General features: G+C 50.8%; 1 protein-coding gene across 1 annotated transcript in view; it reads right to left on the reverse strand.

Annotated features, from left to right (window-relative positions):
* CSPG4 (chondroitin sulfate proteoglycan 4) overlaps positions 1 to 16,885 on the reverse strand; it is an 83,853-nt gene that overhangs the window by 11,498 nt on the left and 55,470 nt on the right. Inside the window, exons 4-8 of the mRNA XM_006268768.4 lie at positions 15,983 to 16,462; positions 15,310 to 15,486; positions 4,860 to 5,058; positions 3,762 to 3,896; positions 2,757 to 2,923 (exon numbers count right to left, since the gene is read on the reverse strand). Coding sequence (XP_006268830.3) covers positions 2,757 to 2,923; positions 3,762 to 3,896; positions 4,860 to 5,058; positions 15,310 to 15,486; positions 15,983 to 16,462 — 1,158 coding nt within the window. The remainder of the gene's footprint in view (positions 1 to 2,756; positions 2,924 to 3,761; positions 3,897 to 4,859; positions 5,059 to 15,309; positions 15,487 to 15,982; positions 16,463 to 16,885) is intronic.

Consider the following 16,885-nt stretch of genomic DNA (forward strand, 5'->3'; position numbering starts at 1 on the left):
AATGGCTCATATAGCTTGGGGTAGAGAAACCAAAGGGCTGAGCAGAGCAGAGCTCTCGTGGAGAGTAGAGCTCTCTATTAGCATAAGAAAAAGGCAGTTTGAAAGCTCCAGCTATCTACTCAAGAGGTTTAGATCAGAAGGAGATGGTTCCTTTAGCGATAGGTTTTCTGACTTAGGTACACTTGCATATGCAAAATGCATGCCTAGTTTGGATGTACAGTGAATTACAGAGTCACCTCTAACTTGTGCCTAAAACTGTGTGCATAAAAAGATCGACCCCACAAACCTTTGTACACATAGTTGTGGTCGATGTGTGCATCTAATTGTACTTATGCGGGCATTGCTATATGTGCCTGATTTTAAATACCAGGCTCTTTTTTCTCTCTCCCCCTGTAAAACACCAAGGGTGATTACAGCCTCCTCTGTAACATGGCTGCTTGCTTATGTGTATGCCCCAGTCTGCTGAAGGCAACTAGAGATTTCCAGAAGCAGGGGTAGATCCGAATAGGAAACCCTGCTGATGGAGTGGAGATCTGAATTTCCTGTGCTCCTCTCTCCCTATTCACATGCTGCTGAGGACAGTGGAACTATCATCCACCACAGGCTTTCTGGAGTGTGATGTCAAAGGAGCCATGGCAACCACAAGTGTTGCTTTGGTAACCCAGTGAATATTTCAATGGCCAGCAGTGTTATCTGATAAACCTGTGCTTGCAGCGCTACAGATCCTTGGGACGATCTTAAGAGGCAGGACTTGAAACCAAAGTCAAGAATGAAAACCATACATGGTGGGAGCTGTTTTTGGGGAGGACTGAATCACAGCTGAGCTTGGGGAAATGAGTAGCTCTTTCCTGCGTGCAGGCTCCCTCTCTTCTGACAGCAGGTTTCAGATCTGGGTGGGTATATACAGCACCAGTGGACAGGTAGTCAGCAGGGCACAGTAGTCAGCAGGGCAACAATGCTCTAGCACCTTTCTGCCAAGGGTTTAAGAACACTACATACTGGGAGGACCACCATTCCCATAGTACCGATAGGGAAACTGAGGCACAGGGCAGAAGTGACTTGCCCCAGATCACGCAGCAGGTCAGGGGCTGAGCTAGTAGAATCCAGTGCTCCTGGCTTCCTGCTATAACCTACTAAACTAGGCTGCCTCAGTGGCCAAATGGAAATCATGAGGGAGTGCAGCTATTACCAGGTTAGAAACTACCCAGGAATCAGTCCTTCATGGGAGATTTCTAGAGGGGTGTGCTGGTGCCTTTCCAGGGAACATCCAGGCCAACCTCTTGAATTCTGTAATGTGATAAACTCCCTTTTTATGTGTTCTTAGAATGATTTCTCTAGGACTCTGCTAGTGTAATTACAGTAACATTTTGCAAGCCTTGCCTATAGCTTGTCTATGGTACATGAGGGAGGAGCTGTAGCCAGGCAATACAAGAAAAACGGAAGGACAACCTACAATGCAATACAGATTCTGAAAAACAAACTGTCCCTATCCTCTCTGTCCCTCTTTGGATAGGAAGGCATGTCACAGGTTAGTGTTTTCTATGAGCAGGCCTCAACGTATAGCTTTCTCTACAAGGGAATGGACTAGTCCAGTAAAGTGAAGTAAAGCCGTTAAGCTTTCCCACTCTTGCCTAACTCGTAACCATCCAGTTGCTCTTATATGCAGATGCATGCATAGCTGGCCTATCCCCACCACTCTGGCCTAGGAAAGACTGACATGCTGCCTTTCAGGGCCCAGGTTCATTCTCCAGGTGTACAGCAACTCCAGAATAACTACTTCCTAACCAATGAAGAGCTCTCTTCCCCCTGCCATTCCCTCCCTTCTCCCAGGAGGCCCTCCCAGGGAAGAACCCTTTACAGGAATCACCAGACCCCTTCCAACCTAGGTCTGCTAACGTAACAGGCCTGGCTGCTCCAGCTCCTGTGGCCCTTAATGAGGCACCAGGGCTACAAGCTTTCTGTATCAGATAGAGGGTGTTTCATACCCTAGGGCATCACAGAGGAAGCCAAGAAAAAGGTTTGTACAGCCACATGGCACCTGGTGGATAGAGATGCCATTGTTCTGTTAGGATTATGGAGCAGGAATCCTATACGAGAGCCCCTGCTTGTGAAACTGAAGGCCCCGCTTTTCAGCCAGTGCAAGTCAAGACAGTTCTGTTAGCTGTGCCGGAGCTTGGCTGACCTCCACCTGCCGGGGATCAGGTTCCAGTGCTAATCCGATAATGTGCAGCTGATGCAGCACCAGTGGGAGCTGACAGTTTGACCTCCAGGAAGACACATGTCCTCTGCTTACCTCAATACGCAGTGGCACCAGGAAGATAGGCTCCTGGAACAGAGCCTGATAATCCTGTTTAGCTTTGGCCTGTCAAATGCTTTGTCAGGCTGGAAAGGTCACTCAGTCTTGACAGTCTGCTCAGTTCTCAGCCTCTTTGCTGAAGCAGCCAGCCAGGGGGTCCATTGTGTTGATGCTTTACCTGATGCCTTCAGCCCTACCAGAGGAAATGGCCCCAAACTGCTTCCTCCTAGCTCATTGCCCCCCACTGTCACCTACAGTAGCTTTTGTTTGTTTTCAGCACAGGCTCTGGCAACAAGGTGTTTGCCATCAGGTATTTCACCTCTGGTTACAAGAGACTGCCTCACGAAGGATGCAGGTGGTCTGGGAGCCATGGAAAATACAGCCTCCCTTTTGGGGCAGCAGCCTCAACAATGAACCAGGGCACCTCCTCTAGCACAGGGAACATGACAAAAGCACTCACCTCAGCCTGAGTGAAGTTCTTCACATCCCCCATGGCACTACCCAGCTGGGAATTCACCAGCCTGCCCAGCTGCGGGGGCTGCTGTATGCTGTAAAATAAGGAGCTGGCATTTGCTTTGCTGCTGGTCATGGCTTTCAGATTCTGGCTAGTGATTGGCTGAAGGGTCCCTTTAAAACAAATAATATATAGCGGATTTATTCACAGTACAGGCATGGCAGCCAATCAGTGTTTGCTTCCCTCTCCCCGTTGCCTTTACAGAAGGATGTGTCTGACAGGCCATCTGGGTTTACAGGTACATTGGTGTTTGGTCTATCTGCACCAATCTGGGTCTGCACTATCTGCACCATCTTTGGTCTATCTGCACCAATCTAGCTACTCTGCTCTCCCTTACATTCCTATTCTTCCACCTATGGGTTCAGCTCCCAGCCACAGCACATGCATCTGTGCTGGAAAGTATCCCTGGAATGTTGGTAATTCCACACAATAGGAGGTAAAGTACCACCTCCATTTTTGGGTAGAAGAATCCAATTTTATGGTGCCAGGTCACTCCACTCTTACTGTCTTCCCCAGGAATCGACTCTTTTGCAGCCTCCCCTATTCTCTGTGTCAATAAATTCCAGAATACTAGCTTGGATAAGTGAAGGCTGCTGGCTGTAATGGTGCAGTAGAAGCCAGTTGAGACTATCCTCAGGAGAATGGTCCAACGTGAGAATGTTGAAGCATTTATCTCATTTTGAATCAACTTCCAATCTCCTTTCATTGCTGCCCACAATGAAGGGGTTAAGAGGTTGCTGTCTCATCTCAGCCTGATATACACTATTCCCACTTTTCTCTCTAATGCAGTTGATTTTCAGCCTCTCCTTCCACAAGCCAGCCTAGGCCAATAGTCATTTAAGCCTTTGGATGTTGGTAAGTGGGTGAATTCTCAAGGTCCCCTTCCCCACAGTCTCCTCTTGTCAACAGCCTCAGACGGCACTGCCCCTAGCTCCCCTATGTGCAACTCACCTGGACACACAGTGAGATCCTGTTTATTTACCAGGCTGATGACCAGCTCCTGGTGGGCACTCACACTGAAGAAGTGCCGAGGTGATACATTCTTTCCATCAGACAAATCAAAGGAGAAGCCACCGTCAAGAGACCCTGCAGAAAGTACAGCAATGATTTCAGGAGTGAATAATATATGGTAGGTGCTCTTATGCCACAGGATGGGTGGCACTACAGAGTATCCTGGTGGGGTGACCCAGCAAAGCTCAGGGAGCGCTGGACAAGAAGGATAATTTCCTCTCTAGCCCCAGCATGGGCAAATATTGAGGGTGTAAGAGTAGGACACCTTATGCAGGCCTGAATGTCCCAAAGTGATCCCAGGTCTTATGGTGAACTATGTACTTGGGGGAGTATGTACTAGCTAAGCTGAGGTCTGCATGACCACAGAGAGTGCACCCCCCAGCCCAGACCGGGCCAGGGCTAGTGCCCAGCATAAAGTGCAATTCTCTGTGCCATGGGCTGTGACTTCTACATCTGTGACGGTCAGTTATAGTGCACAGACCAACCCAACCCTGAGGTTCCTCAAAATAACAAAATAGGACAACTGGGGAGTTGGGGAGGGGACTACAAGGGCTGGTGGTTTCCCTAGGGCCTTTTGCATGAAGAGACATAGGACCTGTACTCTACTGTAAGCAGCGTCCTGTTGAACACACTGCCCAGGGTCTGTACATAACAAAGTAAGCTAGTAGTGGGCAAAAGCCCTTCCTGGCCAGCCCTGGAGTGATTACAGGACAGGAGGAAGCCAGTTCTGAACACCCCAGGCTGAGCTCTGCTCCCCCTTGCACCAGGGTCAATCTGGAGTGACCGCACTGAGGCTGAGGGTTTCCCTGGGTATCCACAGGAGTAAGTAAGAGCAGCTCCTGCCCAGTGACTTGATGATGTCCCGAGGGTGGGATGGCTCCAGGGTTTAGGGGCTGGGCACTGATGTGTGAGGTGTTTGGTGGACTGGGGTGACTTCCTGCTCATGCTGGCCTCCCCAGATGGAGGCACAGACAGGTTTCCCCGGGTCACTAGGAACCAGGCCAGGCTGTCTCCCACCTTTGGGGGAGTGTCCCATACCATTGTGCACAAACTGGATGAGCCCGCTATTTATTTGAGCCTGAGTGAACTGCAGAATCCCGTTGCTAGGAAATGATTTCAGCACAATTTTCCCATTGGTTGGGGACATGATGGAATAAACCACGTCTTCTGGAGAGGAGCCCTCATCCTCGCTTCTCAGGATGTCAGGAGTGATCTCTGCCGTGGTGCCTTCCTGCATCTGGAGAAGAAGGCCAAGGCATTAGTCTGCCGTGAACTTGACACAGATCCCCAGAAGGGTGGGGAGAGTCCACCAGAGCAACCAGAGAGCTATTTTTACAGTCAGCTGGGGCCTGATCCTTGTGCCCTGACTCACAAGCGTAGCCCCACTGCCTTCAGTGGGGTTAGTCACACAAGCAAGGACTGGCAGGTTCAGTTCCCTTCAATCAGCCGCAGCCAAACAACAGCATGTTGTCTATAAAGGGAGAAACATGCAGCTTCTCTGTGTTTTCACAGCCTCAGTGTCACCCTGACTCTGGAGCACAGCTGTTTTTAATTGAGGCTTCTCAGCACAAGCTGCAGAGCCAGGTGCTCACTGACACAGAACCGATTGTGTGATGAGGCAGAAGCATTCTGTGGTGGGTGTCTCAGGACTCAGTTTTCCAATCTGTAATAGGATGTGGTGATCCTGACCCAGCTCTCTGGGGCCTGAATGTTTCTAAAGGGCTGTGAAGCTGATGAACGAGAGTTTGTTCCCGTGTGACCTCCTATGGCTGGGCACTAACAACCTCTCTGGCTTCACACTTCCTAACAGGATTTACTCTGCAATTTCACCCAAGTTCCTTCCTGGAGCTTCTCAAGGGAAGTGGCTCTCACTGGGTCACAAATTCTTGAACTAGCTGCATCTCAAGGTGCTGGGTTTCTTAACAGGGCCAGTTCTCCCTTACACATGATTGTCTCATCCAGTTTGTGAGACAGCCTCTGACTGGATGGCTTCCAATCCAGCCATCCTATCATAAGGTCCTCACAAGGCAGAAAACTGCCTCGGCAAAGTCTCTTGGAATGGCAAGTATGTACCCAGCTTAGGCCCTGTGCACAGCCCTGGCTACCAGCTTTCATGCTCTGGGAGCAGGGTTCCTGAAGCTGCCCGCAGCTACTGTTTTAGATTGCATTAGTGCCTAGAAGTCACAAAACAGATGAGGGCCCTATAGCGCTAGGAGCTGCACAGACAGTGTCTAATAGTTTAAGTAGGCAAGACAGACAAAAGGGTGGGAGAAGGGCTCTGCTCAAGGTCACATAAAAGGGCAGTGGAAGAGCTAGGGAGAGAACCCAGCTGTCCTGACTCTCACTGCAGATCCCTATTCATTCCACTCTCCTGCTTCTGCCCTCCGTCAGATCTGTCATCTACCTCTTCCTGAGTGCACCTGCTATGCTAGTGGGCCCGCTGACCCCGATCTTCCAAAGGTATTTAAGCACCTAACTCCCATTTGGTTGCATGGGAGTAGGGTGCATTGATATCACCAAGAATCTGTGCCCATTGTGCCTACAGCAAGCCTGAGATTATGGGGAGGCTGCAGGCAAGGCAAGGGCAGTGAATCACATAGTGATTACACCTTTGGCATTTCTACCCCACCATAAGGATGTCCGTGAGGCCTGGTTACTGCTCCCTTCTCACCTTCCTGCAGGCCACATTCCTCCAAGGTTTGGCTAGGAAATGCTTACTCTGCCTTAAACTTCAATGATACACTATATTAAACAGCCAGTTGTTTCCTGTCTGCCATAGGCCAAACATTCACAGTTGTTAATGGATTCAAATTCACATGAGACAGTACTGATCTGCCTCCCTTGAGGTCTCTGGGAGAGGAGCCAGTGTCACTGGTGAAATGGGCCAGAACCACATTTCACCATCCCCAGCTGAAGGCCCCCAACTCTGGATATGGTGGTTCCTGCAGAAGGAGAGCTTGGGATTGCTTTGCAGCAGGGTGACATGTGCAGGCCTCTCTTGCATGGCTGGGCAGGGCCACTCTCACACAAGCAGCAGGAAGTCAGGCTCAGGCAGCCTTTGGCCTTTGAGCTGCTCTCTGCATTAGAACAAGGCACGCCCAGTCTGTACAGAGTGCAGCCTCTGCTGTAATTCTGGCTACTGGCAAGCACTGTAATAAAGTGGCTCTTTCAGCTCTGGTTTCTTGTGACTAGAACTTGACTTTGGCAGGTTTACGGTTTCACCAACTGCTCAATGTAAAGATTTCCATCATCCCATTGGGTGGGTATGACTCTTGTTTTCCTGTCACCCTGGGAGGATCTCTGCCATCGCCAGAGAGAAGTTCTTTAAAGGAAAATACTCTAGGAATGCTCCAGCTTTGCACTGGTCTCCTTGGCATTCAACTCTGCCAGGTCCCCTCCCAGTCCTGTCTACCCAGGCAAAAATTGGGACAGGTAGCCAATCTGTTCTGTGTTTTACATGAGGCTTAAAATATTAACCCTTGGGTATTGGTTACATTTCAGTCTAAGCAATTTTTTTTAGCTCCCTACAAATTTCCCTTGCATTTCTTATTTAATTCTTCACTCTCTACTCCCTCAAATCTTGTATGCAGTTATATGCTCATAAAGAGATGTCACATGGCTCCCAGAGGTGGCTGTGTCTTACAGGATCTCTAGGGGTGCTCGTACATCTGATAGGGGGTTAGTCCTCAGGGTTTTATTCTATACTCCCTACATTGAAACAGTGGGTTTTTAACTGAAACCCACGGTTTTAATTTCTGTCACATTACAGTGAGGGGCCCAATCCATAATTTTTTTGTTGGAGACAGAGCCTGCTTGCTGGTGGGCTGAGCAGCCCCTGAGCTGTGGGGGGGCCCAGTCCATCCTGCTACAGTGGTGGCACCCCCCCCAGGGCTCCCTGGGCTGGCTGGTTGTGGGCCAGGTGCTGCCCCAGCTCAGAGGCAGCACCTGGCCCAATCCAGCTGTTCCCCAAGCCTGCCCAGGGAGCAGCACCTGGCAGGCTTCCAGTGGGTGGGCTTGGGGAACAAATGGATTTGGCCAGGTGCTGCCTCTGAGCTGGGGCAGTACCCGGCCCACTAGCAGCCTGCCTGGAAGGAAGTACTGGGGCCCCCTGCAGCCCAGGAGCTGCTTGGCCTGCCAGCAGCTTGCCCCCCAGCCATGGGAGAGGTAGGCAGGCTCTGCTGGACAAACAAACAAACAAACAAACCTGTGACGGGGGGCCTCCTCGGGGCTGATCTCCGTGGCCCACCCACCTGTCCTTGGGCCAACTGCCCACCTTCTCACCCACCATGCCTTGGTGTTAATCACTTCATTTATAGATGTTACTCAAGCAGGAAGCTGCCCATTTTAGTGCCCCGATGCCAGGGGGCGCTCTCTGCAGCTCCTATCCTCCCCAGTACCACAGCCCAAGCCTCACAGATGGCATCTAGGTGTTCATCTCCTCACCAGCCCCCACGCTGGGCCCCAGAATCTTCCAAACAGGACCCCTCTATGATCCCTCCAATCAGGCAGCTTCTCCACCTTCATCCAGGCTACCTAGCCCCCCAAAGCCATTTTCCCTTCTCAGGTGTGGTCCCCCCGGGACCTTCGGCTACCAGCCCTGGCCCACCTCCAGGCCAGTCGGGACCCCAGGCCCCTGGCTCTTGGGCATCCCTCACGGTGAGCCCCTGGCCCTTTTGACCCTCCTGGCCCTGGCCCCAGCACAGGCCAGTCAAGGGTACTCTCTCATCCAGGTCAGGTCTCAAGCTACTCACTTTCTCCCAGGGTCCACCCTCTGGGCCCCTCAAACAAACAGGGTTACCCACCCAGTGGTGAGGCAATAGGTTAAGGCACCCTGACCCACCTTCCACCAGGGTGGTAACTGGCCTGGCATTTCCTGGGGGCTCCCATGCCACTGAAAGTCCCACCAGACCACCCACTCCCAGCAAGGTGCAGTTTTAGGTCATGCCCAGAACTAGGAGTCTCCTGACCATCCCCTACAGCTCCTCCCTTACCTCCAGATTATTCTCAACAACCCTCCAGCCAAACAATATTGCTACCTGCCCTACAGCAGCCAAACTGCCATGTTTATATAGGCAGCCCTTGCCTCCAAAATGGCTGCCCTCATCAGGCACCTGGTGGCTGCCAGCTCCAGGCCCTTAAAGTGGCAGGCGCACACAGTGCCCTGCCACAGGGCCCCTTACTACTTCTGCCTTCAGCAGGTGCCCGCTAAAACCAGAAGCAGCAAGGGCCTGATCCTTTTTTTCTGTGGAGCCTGCCCACCTCTCCTGCGGCTGGGGGACAAGCTGACAACTGCAATGGATTGTTGCAAATGAAACTACATCCTGAACAATGCAAACTCATTAAAACCCTCAAAACTGGTGCACGTGTAATGTGTGATGCCACTAAACCACACAAATTACATTTTCGTCACGTGTACATCATGACAACTGCCATATGTACAAGTGCCCCGAATGCTAATATTCTTTGTGGAGTAGTTACAGGTTTATTCAACCTCCTACTTCTCCCTCCTGCTTGCATGGTAGAAATGTTTATTGATGAATAGCCAAATCCTGCAAAATCTCTCAGGCTCTACCACTTAATGGGAATTCTGGATCACGTCCTGAATAAAGGCAGTTATTAGGCACTGCCCAGAGAAGCTGTGGTAACTCAGGACTCCATCCAACTTGCATTAAGTCAATGGGAAGTTTTCCATGAGCTTTCATGAGGTGTCAAATGAAAAGGGTTGCTATACAGAGTACAGATTATTATTATTATTATTATATTATTACTCTAGTGCAGATACATGATATGGCATAAGGGGCCTGGTCCAATGTAGACATCCCCTGAAGACCATGGCAGTTCTTCACATAATAGGGCTAAGACTGAGACCTTAGGTGAAAAGGTACTCCACAAAGACAAGCTGGGGTGCTTGGGAGGTAGGTGCAGAGGCCTATTTCTAGACACTTGTTTTCTAGCCAAAGCCAGCACCATAGAATCTGCATGTGGAATTGCACAGCCTCTGAAGGTGAGAAATCATTTGCGGAGGGCTCTTCTCCCAACACTGCTGCCTTCTACATGGAGGCCTCTCTGTTCCCTCCCTCTAATACTCATGCACTAATGAGGAAGTAAGGCTGCTTGGAGGATTCTTAATGGCACATCAATCTTAGATTGGATTTGGCACCATCCAAAATTCCCCCTCACCAAGGTAGGAAGGGCAGTTTTAACAGGTGCACAAGGCAGGTATCATGGGTTGCTGTAATTCATTTCTGCTCCATTGCCTGAACCCCACAGCAAGCTAATGGAAAGCCCTTCAGCTTTGGTGTCAATGCTTCCTGAAGAGCAGGAAGAACTAATGAGAATGTCCAGTGCATTTCCTTACTGGGGCTTGCTGCCGTGAGCTGCTCTGCCCTCATTGAACGGCTTAATTATATCCCATATCCTCTCTAAATTATTGAAGCTTAGCACTTGGTTTTACTCCTGCTTGCTTGTCTTACTAGACGTGGTCAGACTCCCTGTCGCCTGCATGCTCTGGGGGATTCCTATGTAGCAATCCAAATAACAGCAGGACTGGCTTTGGCATGACTTGCTTTGATGAATGGCAAGAAGTGGCTGCTAGGGAGGTTCAGCCAAAGACACAGCTGCTACTCTGATGCTCTCTCAAGGCAAGGGCTTCAACTCATTTGCACTAGCCTTTAGGCTGGAAATACAAATTGACCACTCAGATCAGGAGGTTGCAACCACTGAATGATTTAAACATGCATAAGCCAGCTGGTGCTTCCAAGCAAGATGAGACCAGTGGACAAGATGAAGCAGAGGGGCTTACTACATCATCTGTCCTGAGGGCTGCTTTGGCCCCTGGATGAAGCCAGAGTAGCCATGAGGCTGCTCTAATTGTTGCTGTGGAAATTGTAGTGCCAGTGGCTATTCTGGCTGCTAAGACCAGCTGTGGTGCCTCCGCACAGGCTTGCTGTGCTAGGGCTCCAGGTGGAAAGGTGACTTAGTCTGTGTGGCTGCTAGTTCCCTTTACGCCAGGAAAATTCCCTAGAGGGCCCCATCAGGTAGTTTTGTAGCTCCACTGAACCTAGCCCCCTGTTGCAAACCCAGCAAGGTTTCAATCCAACTGCTGGCAACTCCTGTTCTCGCTGGAATTTAAACACATCCACATCTTGTTATTGTGGGTTAGGTTTTGTGCAGTCTCCAGCCTGGACCTCAACCTTTAAACAGTGAAGTAATTTGATGTGAGAGGGGGAAAAACACAGGCCAGCCCTTGCCACTTCTAAAGCTGCTTAAAATTCCTCCCGCTCCAAAACAAGGCAGCAGCCCCATTTGTTTAAGCCCCTCTGTAAACAATTCATTCCTGGAGCAGAGACAATTAGGGCTGTAACAGGCCTTCCTGTCAGTGGGTCGGAGTTAACCCAGCATCCCCAGGGACAGGGCGGTTATCCTAATGGAAATGCTGATGGAGCCTTAACTCTGTAATGAGGCTGGTTTTATTTTGTGCTGTGTTTTTCACAGCAAGCCCTGGAGGGAATTGTGTATGTGAGCAGTGGGTATTGCTGGGCTGCTCTCTAATGGACTGGATCAGAATAAACCAGCAACTGAGTCTCCTCCAGGCCTCGAGCAGATGATGGCCCTGCAGCCCTGGGAGCATTGATGCAGGTTTTGGTCTCTGCTCAGGTTTCTTCCTCAGGCAAACAGTGCGTGCAGGAGATGGGAGCTTGTTAATGGCTATTTGTTGCATGCAGCTCTGAGCTGGAGTTGGAAAGGCAGCCCCATTTCAGCGAGTGAGAGCTGACAGGTCAGGGGGATGTTACTTTCTCCTTGCTGGAGTGTGAGGTCCCCCTCTGGGTTTCCATCCAGAGCACAGCTTTTGTGTCAGGCTGGACGGAGCAGGGCGCCTAGAAGCTGCAGAATCAAGGGAGGCGATACTACTACTACTACACCTCGACTATTGTCTGAGGAGAGGCAGCAAAAGGGTTAATGCTGTCTCTGAGGCAGGAGGAGAGACTCTGCTGCCTCTGCCTGGAGCACAGGAGTTTGCTGGGCCAGGTCATCTGCAGGTCCTTAATTAACAAACCCTTATAAGAGGGCAGGGCAGGATGGCTGTGGCTGTGGCAAGGGCTGGGGGAGGATTGGAGTGTGGGGTGGATTTGGTGATTTGAGTTTGGACCTGGGGTTGCAACTGGTCACAGCAGTACTGTAGCTCCTTGCTGTAGGCTCTGCTGTTGTACTTATGCCTGCTCCTCCAAGGGGCACAGCAGTCCTTGTGCTACCTATCCTCCTGCGTGGTCTAGCTGGCTGCTGAGGTGCTGGGGGGCTGCACTGCCCCCTCAGCCTTTTGCTGGGGGGTGGTGAATCTCACACAGTGACTATGGTGCACAGAGAGAGATATGTTGCTTTGGGCCTTGGGGGACAGGACCCTGGGCTGGGACTTGGGGAAACCTGGCTTCCATTTCTGGCTCTGCCTTTCTTGGGTAACCTGGGGCATGTCACTTTACCTTGTACTTCATCTTCCCCCCTCTCTAAAATGGAGCTAACAGCACTGTCATCTCTAGTTGCTGTGAGATCTGCTGGTGACCAGCACTCTAGGAGATTCTGGGATTTTTCTTGTTTTCTCCAAGATACCAAGCAAGGGACAGGTGAAGGGTCTTGCCTGTTCACACAGCAAGTCTGTTACAAAGTTAGGGAGTGATCCCAGAAGCCCTGGCTCCCATTCCCCTCCTTTAACCATACACATTTATGTACCCTTCCCAGAATTAATTTTACCCTGGAGAGTCCAGGATTTTACCTGGGGCTGTGTCATACTCAGTACCTCTAGGAATCCAGACCAAAGCATGTGTGTGCATATATTTAACATGTGCATAAATAAATATTGCATAATTATTCCTTGCTCTGCTGAGGAATAAGATGAGCGTCAAGGTTGTATACGAGGGTGCAGAGATTCTCCCGCTTGCAACACAACATAGGAGAATGAGTCTTCTTGTGAAAGCACCGTTGGAGGGACCAAGAATCCTTCAGGCAGCCTGAAGCAGCCTGGCTTAGTTTGGCATATCTAAAGGAGCCTCCCTGGGGACCTGCTACCAGACACCAGCCCCCTGTATCCTGACACTGTAATGAGAGCCCCTGTACCAGGGCTCCGTGCTCCTGGGACTCTGCTGGCAAGGTACTCCAGCACTCTGTGCTCATGGTACAGGTCAGCACTATTGCCTTACTCCATTAAGAACCAGGCTCAGGCTTGACCAAGGGCAAAGAAGCAAATTGATGACAGAATGGAGCACAGAGCCCAGGAGCTCTGAGCCCCACTCCCTGGTCCTACTACCAGTCTCCACTCCTCCAGGAGTCCACCATCCCCTTTCCCCCAACCTGTACTCATCACTACTATACTGCTTGAAAAACAAGATACCACCCTGTTTCATCCCTCCCCCACCAAGGGAGAGACAGTTCTGGCTGGAAGTCTGTTGTTTGCTCTTGGTGGGTTGCTCTGCTGTGGGGCAGAGTTTATCAGGGCACGGAGGTGCGCACTGGCCTGGCTCAGGCAGGCTTGTGTCAATAGTCTTCAGGAGCAGGAATGCAAGAAGAGAGCGGCCTTGGACTTTCCAAGCACTGAGCCTGCTGCAATGCTGGGCCCAGGCCAGCCCCATACCCACACAAGCCTGAAGCATTGTGTACGTTGTAGTATCCTGCCTGGCTCTCACTGAGCGGCCTCACCAGCCCTTTACAGACCTAGAGGCTGGAAAATGGTGTAATGCTCCCATCATGTGGCCATGGTGGGCATTGCAAGCGGAAGACAAAAAACAGATGTACCCCCTTCACTTGCCATCCAAAGAGATGTTTTTTTCTCTCTTGAAAGTGCAACTCTATGTTAGGGGTCAGTGGAAAAACTGCAAAAGTCACACAACTCCCTCTGCTCAAATACTTCCTTGCCTTTTGCCCTGCTTTGGCACTCCCAGCAACTAACAACTTTGCAGCTAGAGCCAGGTCCCACCAGTTTTCCTTGACTGCCAAGAGACTTCTTCCTAAAGTCATAGACTTTACCATTTTCTTTGTCTTCCTTACACTTGGGCTTGTATCTCACTTGGAAAGGGAGCTCCCAACACCAGTCAGGAAGGTACTGGGAAGTTCCCCCCACCTCCCAGCTTGCTGATGTACAGTGACCCCTGTTATTCCAGCCCTGGGATCCCACAGCCCCTACCAGTACCCTCTCCTGTCCCCCAGTCCTGCCCCACAGCTACCTCTTTCATTCCAGTCCCACATTTCCTCTATACCTTGACTAATACTCTCTTCAACCCTGCCCGAGAGCTCACCCTGGGACCCCTCTCTTTCAGAGTTCCCTGAGTTTTTCAGTGTAAATGCTCTAATGGTTTGGTGACATGGGTCAGTAACCCACAGAGGCTAAACCAGCACCAGTGCTCTCTTTTCACTTGCTCTTACCCCCTCTGACTGTGTTTACACCCAGGTCCCTGAGGGCAGAGGTAATGCCCTGGCTCATAAATAATCATTACTGCTCCACTTGTTTCCCCTGTACTGGTTCCAAGCCTAGCAGGCCTGAGGTAATCACCCTACACCTTGGTTACATGAACCAACATCTGTGACAGAACAAAACCACTCAGAGGTCATTGCCACTGCCCATACTTAGTCCACAAAAAGGGAGATGGGGGATATACACTTGCCTAATGTGTGCAGAGGGAACCCTGCTCCCTTCTTTTTCCCCTGCTCAAGACAGCAGGCATGAAATCACACTGGGCCTGAAGCCCTCAAGCCCAGGACAGCTGTTGAAATGCTAGACTGAGTAGACAGTGGGCTTTTAGGTCCGCCCAAGACTAAAGGCCATTCTTGTTCCTCTGGTGAGTGGAAACAGAGTAAAAAAGCTGTAAGCTCTCTTCATTACCAGGAGTGGGGCAGCCACTAGTTGTTTGGGACAACCAAAGATAAACAGGGGAGGAGGAAGTGCAGATCAAGAGTTAATAATTAGGGATTCAGAGGAGGACATAACATGGTAATCCTGATGTTACCCACTGCTTCCTGAAGGCATCTAGAAAGTCAGTAGACATGATCCTAAAGAGCTCTGTCCAGAAGCATGAGGTGTCTAGAGACCAGAACTAGCTGAGTCCCAGTTGCCTGGTGCCTCTCAACCCCCTGCCCAACAGCCAGTAACGTGTACTCAGTTTGCAGGCCCAGGAACTCAGAAATGGCCTGCCCCCATCCCCCTCTGAGTTAGGCTGCCTTGAGGGGCAGTGTGTGCCCGGTATGTGTGTGGGAAGTCTCCCCACTCCTTCTGTGGATAGCTTATAATCAGATGTTTGCTGGGCTGCCTGTTCCTCCAGGCTTGCTGTTGCCTAAACTGTCCTTGCTGACTAGTAGATAGGTGCCATTTGCAGAGGGTCTGAAGGAGACTCTTCTCCCCCACCAACCCCAATGCAGGCTCCAGGTCACCCAAAGTAAACCTCTTCCCTGGGATAAAGCAATGGCAGAGGTCTCTGATTTCCTTCCCTCAGGTGAGGACAGTTACCTGCAGCCCGGCATTAATGGTAACCACAGGCCCCTTGTCAATGCGTGGCACGATGGTGATGGAGATGGTCTTGGGCTGACTCTGCCGGTCAACCTCAGAGGCATTGGCCAGGATGGTGAAGCTGTCAGCCAGGGCCTTACTGCCATCGTGTGTGTACTGGATGAGCTGCTGCTCCACCTGGGGGTGAGACAGACACTGAGTTCAGGAGCCTGAGAGTGTCTCATTTGCTGAAAGGCTTCTCTGTGGAGCCACTCGTCAGGGGGTCCTGCCTGCTCCCTTGTGCTGTGACACCCAGGCCAGTGGGTGGAAAACTGAGGATTACAGAATCAGACCTCACAGGACTGTCCCCTAGGGCTGTATCCCAGCCCACTGACCCATCTGTGCACAGAGGAGCCTACCTCATTGATGCTGGGAGATGTTTTTTGCCTGGGTCAAAGGCAGGAGGTGATGCTCCATGATCTCTCAACACAGAGAAAACATGTATGACCCTCAGTATTTCCACTGTCTGCTGTGTTTCATGAGCTTCTAACCCACCCTGTATCACTTGGGCCTGATTTTGTGGAGTTACATCACTGGGGGATCAGGATCAAGTGCATGAGTTCTAATCTTGGCGCAGTCCCTTCAAAAGCCCTTTTAGCCATGTATCCCAGCCCCAAGACAGTCGCTTCTGTACCTCATTCCAGGAGAAGAAGTGAAGGTTGCCTTCTTCAGGTCTATCAATATTCTGGATGGTCCCATATTTTGGGGGCTCAAGAATCACAAACTCCACACTCAGCACTGTGATGTAGGCTCTGGGGATGGTCAGGATGTCTGTGGAGAGGACTGTGGAGCCCCCACCCATGATTGTGACATTGTGGACCTCCAGAGGGACTGCAATGGGAAGGACATCTAAGTTCACCACAATCCCCTCCAGGGCATCTGCCCTGCTGGCCATGATGTCCACAGTGAACTGGTCGGTTTGCTCTTCAGGCTTGGAGTGCAGGTAGAGGACCTTGCCTTCGTTGATGTCCTCCTGGGTGAAGGAATGGACAGGGTCCAGACTGGGAGGCTCATCAGAATCGCTGTCATGATACACCATCACCAGGAACCCAGAGTGAGGGTCACTGCTCACTGAGTAGATGATCTCATGAGGTGGGATCTCTTCGTGGGTCACCTGTATGTTTGTGTGGGAGGAAGAGGGTGAGAGAAAAAGGGAGAGTTAACACAGAGGCCATTTCATCCTGGGATGGGACAGGCAGCTTGTTCTCACTGGTAATAGGAAGGTTTGTTTAGCAGTCCTCTGGGACTGCTTAATGGAGAAAGGGGATGCCTCTTCCTTAGAGTAACCAATTTTCTATTGGATTATGACCCCTGGCAATTCACAGAGGGCTTAATGTAGGCACACTTGTATTTACACTTCCTTTCTGCTGCTTGGCCCTAGCTCAAAGGATCTGCAGTGTGAACAGAAATTGGGCCTAACAGGTTCCACAGAGCAAAGCCTAGCAGCTCATGAGGTTACTGCAGAACTTTGCTGTCCCAGATCCTTTAACCAGGAAGGTACATTAAGGCTTGGATAAATAAGATCAAGGCAAAATAA

Source organism: Alligator mississippiensis, chromosome 11 (genome assembly GCF_030867095.1).
Source record: "Alligator mississippiensis isolate rAllMis1 chromosome 11, rAllMis1, whole genome shotgun sequence".
Classification (NCBI taxonomy): Eukaryota; Metazoa; Chordata; order Crocodylia; family Alligatoridae; genus Alligator; species Alligator mississippiensis.